The 4,656-nt window shown below is 38.5% G+C and overlaps 1 protein-coding gene across 1 annotated transcript in view; it reads right to left on the reverse strand.

Moving 5' to 3' along the window:
* Window positions 1-4,532, reverse strand: part of hsd17b3 (hydroxysteroid (17-beta) dehydrogenase 3) — a 14,627-nt gene extending 10,095 nt beyond the window's left edge. Inside the window, exon 1 of the mRNA XM_005741699.1 lies at window positions 4,312-4,532. Within this exon, the coding sequence (XP_005741756.1) occupies window positions 4,312-4,462 (151 nt within the window). The 5' untranslated portion in view covers window positions 4,463-4,532. The remainder of the gene's footprint in view (window positions 1-4,311) is intronic.
* Window positions 4,533-4,656: the final 124 nt, after the last annotated feature.

Below are 4,656 nucleotides of genomic sequence, written 5' to 3' on the forward strand. Positions count from 1 at the left end.
CTTTAGTGTATTACTTCAATAGATTATTAAAGATGTCTAACCCAAGAACAACTTCTTGTCCCTTCACAATTTAATTATAGTCCACCTTTTTGCAGATTGCAGCATCTGTAATTCATGATTTCCACTGTTACTCAAACCTGAGCCAGTCACAGGAAAATCACTCTTCTATGTCATTTCCTTCAAATAACTTAAACAAAACAATATTGTGGCAAGCTCAGACATGTAGGAGACGAAGACTTCTGTATTCAACTTGCTATTCCTGCATTAGCTGTAATGCTAAACTACAGCGAGCACAGCCTTTAATTAAGATCGCTCCGTCATACACCACAGCAGTGAGAGGTGGTAAACGGACACAGCAGTCTAACTCACGGTGCTCCGCTGGCTACACCAAACACAGAAAACACAGCAGCTGTAATTTTACACAAAAATGGCAAATCAACACCTGATAACTGTAACTGCCATTACAACAATACAACTTAGAACACGTTAACATCAGATATACGTGTTCTAAGTTGTCCTCTAGCCAGCGGCCCTTTCCCCTAGCCCACTACAATATATTTAAAATCTATTTGTGATATTTAATGAAAAATATGAAACAACATTTTCATAAAATAAAAGGGTCCTTAGCTGGTAATGTTCTTTGAAGAACCATAGAGTCTTTAAAAAGAACCATTTAAGAACCATTATTTTTCTGAGAGTGAAGAAACACAGCATTATGTAGTTATATAACATTTGGTTATAAAAAAAAATTGGATTCCTCTGTGACAAACTGAATAAAATCAACATACCCAAAATAATTTGAAACCAGACATGACTGTGACATTTTCCTTTATGCAAATGAGCTCTGTGAACTGCAGCAGCCTGTGGAGGCTTCTCTTCAAAGACAAATGTGCTGTTGTGTGAGAGTGATGCAGCAAGACAGACTATCATTTAAAAGCCAGCAGGATAGTAAAACTGGAAGCCAACTTAAGACATTTTCCAATATTAAATTAATGTTGAGCCTATGCACTCAACAAGGGCAACAAGGCAATAGAAAGTCTATTTGTCCCCATTGTTAACAGTGTTTCTAAGTGCCATATTTGTCCACTTTATACAAAAACTGTGTGGTCTCACAAAGCTCGCCACAGTTACTTCACTTTAATATGTCACAGCGAGTTCATTGTACTCTATTGTCAGAGTTGAGTAGCTTGCCATCACCAGTGTGTGAATGTGTGTGTGAATGGGTGGGTGACTGGATGTGTAAAGCGCTATACAAATACAGGCCATTTACCATTTACCATTTGAGTAAATAAATACTGAAGGATGACACAATGTTTAGACACAGTGTTTGCAATGTTGCCTCTGTCCACCAGCGCAGCGGATATTAAATCAAATAACATAAATGTGATTTAAGGGCAGAATTTCAACTTTAATTCAAGTGGTTTAACTTTTAGGAATCACAGTCGTCATTGTGCATAGTTCCCTGTGTTTAGAAACTCAAAAAGCTGGACAAACTAAGATCATTCTAAGTTATATTGAAATCTTGTGGACATCACCAGATGTTAATGCTTTGCTCAGGCCTTAACTGCAACTACATTCAGTTTGCTTTTCTCTCTACCTTCAGATTTTATTTTCAGTAACTAAAAAACATGCTCTATTTGACTAATATCAAATGAATTATTTGTCTATTGAAGAGTATCCCATTACTTTGGCTTGAGAAACTCTTGGATTGCTTTTGCAACATGCTTTGGGTCATTATCTATTTGCACTGCCTGATAGGTTATGCAGCACATGGCTGAATCTAAGCAGAGCGTATAGCCCTGCACACTAAATAATTCATCCTTCTACATTTATCAGTCACATTATCAGTAAACAATAGTGATTCACTCACAATTAGAACCATACACACACATGTCGTAATAATGCCCCTACCTGGTCAGAGGGCCCGGTGGCGCCAGTGTCAGGCAGCCTCGCCTCTGTCAGTGCGCCCCAGGGCAGCTGTGGCTACAATGTAGCTTGCCATCACCAGTGTGTGAATGTGTGTGTGAATGGGTGAATGACTGAATGTAGTGTAAAGCGCTTTGGGGTCCTTAGGGACTGAGTAAAGCGCTATACAAATGCAGGCCATTTACCATTTACCATCTTTGTCAGTGTCAGGGGTTGACATTTGTTCTCTAACAGTCAGATAAGGCGGTATGCTTCAAATCACGAGCAGTTTCCCTTGCTATCGTTCTGGTACAAGTTAAGTTGAGTTTCAGCTATCTGGTTTGCGGGCTCTGCTAGATGTTTTTTGGCCTTACTGTTTCTGTGTATGACCAGTGATTTGCATCTCGGTGTAAACCCTCTGTAATTACATTCATGAAAGCATCTCTTGATTGTACCTCTTGATGATGATTCACGTACCACCTTAAAAGTGTTCTTACCTTGGTTAGATGTTGTGTTTGGGTGCTGCTGAGCTGCCCAGTGCCTTCACAACTGATGGTTAGGTTACTCCTGCATTTTTAGTGTCTCTCTGGCAAGCTTGTTTTGGTTGTTCAGCCTAGTGATTCCCTCCTTCACTTGCACTGACATCTTATTGGTGGACAGCTACCAAATACAAGTACAGCACTTATATTTGAAAAGCCCACATCTCTTATCTGCCTAATTATTATGAAAGAAAAAAAGAAAATGCCTCACCTGATAGTGAAATAGTTAATTGTCCTAATTATTTGTGAGCTTCTAAAAAATGGGGCATTGCCATTTGAGTAACTTATTCTTTGTTATCAATAGATCCATGCACATGCACAACACCGTTTAGGCTTCTTGAAACTAAAAATGTTTAAAAGGTCTGAAGAGGGATACAAATGGGGCTTTCCAATTATTGGGAGAAATAATTGGAGAGGGGTGTCATTTATGCAGCCTAGAATGTGCTGTTCAGATGTTATTCCTCTGTGCCGGAATGGAATGAAAGTGGGAAGGAAAGTGGGCATTGGGAAGAAAAGCAAGATCAGCCCAGTGTTTTTATTAGGCTTCTTTGAGCACTGTGAGAGAATAACCCCTTCAGAAGATGCCAAAGCAAACCTCTTGAGTGAATGAAACTGCTTCTGGACCTGCAGAGGAATGTCACAAGGAGATTGACAAGAGAGAAAGTATTTGCTCATTTCCTCAGCCGCCTTTAAGTTGACTCTATTCTGTAGTTTCATTTGGAGTGTTTATGTTAGATTTGTTGTACCCACTTCAAATGTAAAAGCTTCCTGCTTATTATTCTTAATCCTGTATATCCACTCACTACAAAAACACTTCAGGGTAAAATGTTTTGGGAAAACACTGAAAAACATGATTGGTTTAAATCAAACCTTCAACAGTAATTTGCCATTTTCAACCCGAAGGTTTGGCTTTACTTGTCTGTTCTTGAAATCTGAAAATGTTTTTCCTATTCTTAATTAGAAACAGTTTGCATATATAATTTGCGTATCATAATTTGCACTTTAACAGCCCTTTTTACACAACTACATGCCAATCTAAATTATTACAAGTTTGAAAATGAATGGAATATGGTGCATTTTGTCAGTAAGCTTATCACTACATGTAATTGTGTATAAAATAAATGTAGTTGTTATATTTTCTTTACATTTTTCGGAAGAGTAGGCTATAGTGTGGTAAGGTAGAGGAATATTTCTGACTCCCTGTACTATACCAAGTTCTTCCTGTTAAACTAGTCACACAGGTATGACTTGTCGTTATGCAGCTTTTTTCCAATGTCAACTATGATGACGCGGATCATTTGTTATGTGAAAAACATGCAGTTTATGCTTGATGTTCCATACATTTTGATATTGAATTTGAATTGTGTTTTCTGTACATATATCAGCTGCCCTGCAAGTATATAAAAAAAAGAAGTATTTTAAGCGTCGGGACTTGCCTCCTTTGGGTATATCAGCGCACAAGCGCAATCTTGTGTAACGATGAAATGTTAAAACAAGTTTGGGCAGGGGACTCACTCTATTGTGACCTACTAAATGCACTTTTACACACAAGTTGATCAACTAAATCACTTTCACTGCTTAGTGTTCATGGCACTTGCAGATTCTGCCATGTACACTTTAGCTTATTAATTAATTCAAATAATGTAGTCATTTAAAAGTTCTAATTACATACAGTATACACATAAATGTAGTGTTGTATCACAAAACGTGATACCTATGTTGGCTTGATACTACGTAACCTACTGAAGTTCCAGGATTTATTTATCATAGCATGACCTACTGAAGATTGTATGGTATTCATTACACATGGCACAGACACGCAGAGCACAAACGCATACATGTGGACATGCATAAACATGCTGCTCACCTGCCCACTCTCCCATTGAGGTGAAGAAAGTTTTTGGCAGTGGAAACCACAGTTTTGGAAAAAGCATCCTACTGAAAAGAAGTAGCCTCACTCCATAGTACACCACAACTCCAGTACCAAGAGAAATGAAAAAGAGTTCCATGAAATCCATGCTTCTCTGGTACAGAAGGCTCAGGAGTCAAGTGTCTGTGAGTCTGTGAGAGAAACGTTTTTGTTCAGCGGGAAAGACTGACTCAAAGAGGGAACAAGGAACAGGATCCTCCCATTTAAAGAACATCTCAATATACACACAGACAGGCAGACAGTCACACACACACCCACACATACACACACACACACACACAC

Source organism: Pundamilia nyererei, unplaced genomic scaffold (assembly GCF_000239375.1).
Source record: "Pundamilia nyererei isolate P.nyererei 1_Seehausen unplaced genomic scaffold, PunNye1.0 scaffold00113, whole genome shotgun sequence".
Lineage (NCBI taxonomy): Eukaryota > Metazoa > Chordata > Actinopteri > Cichliformes > Cichlidae > Pundamilia > Pundamilia nyererei.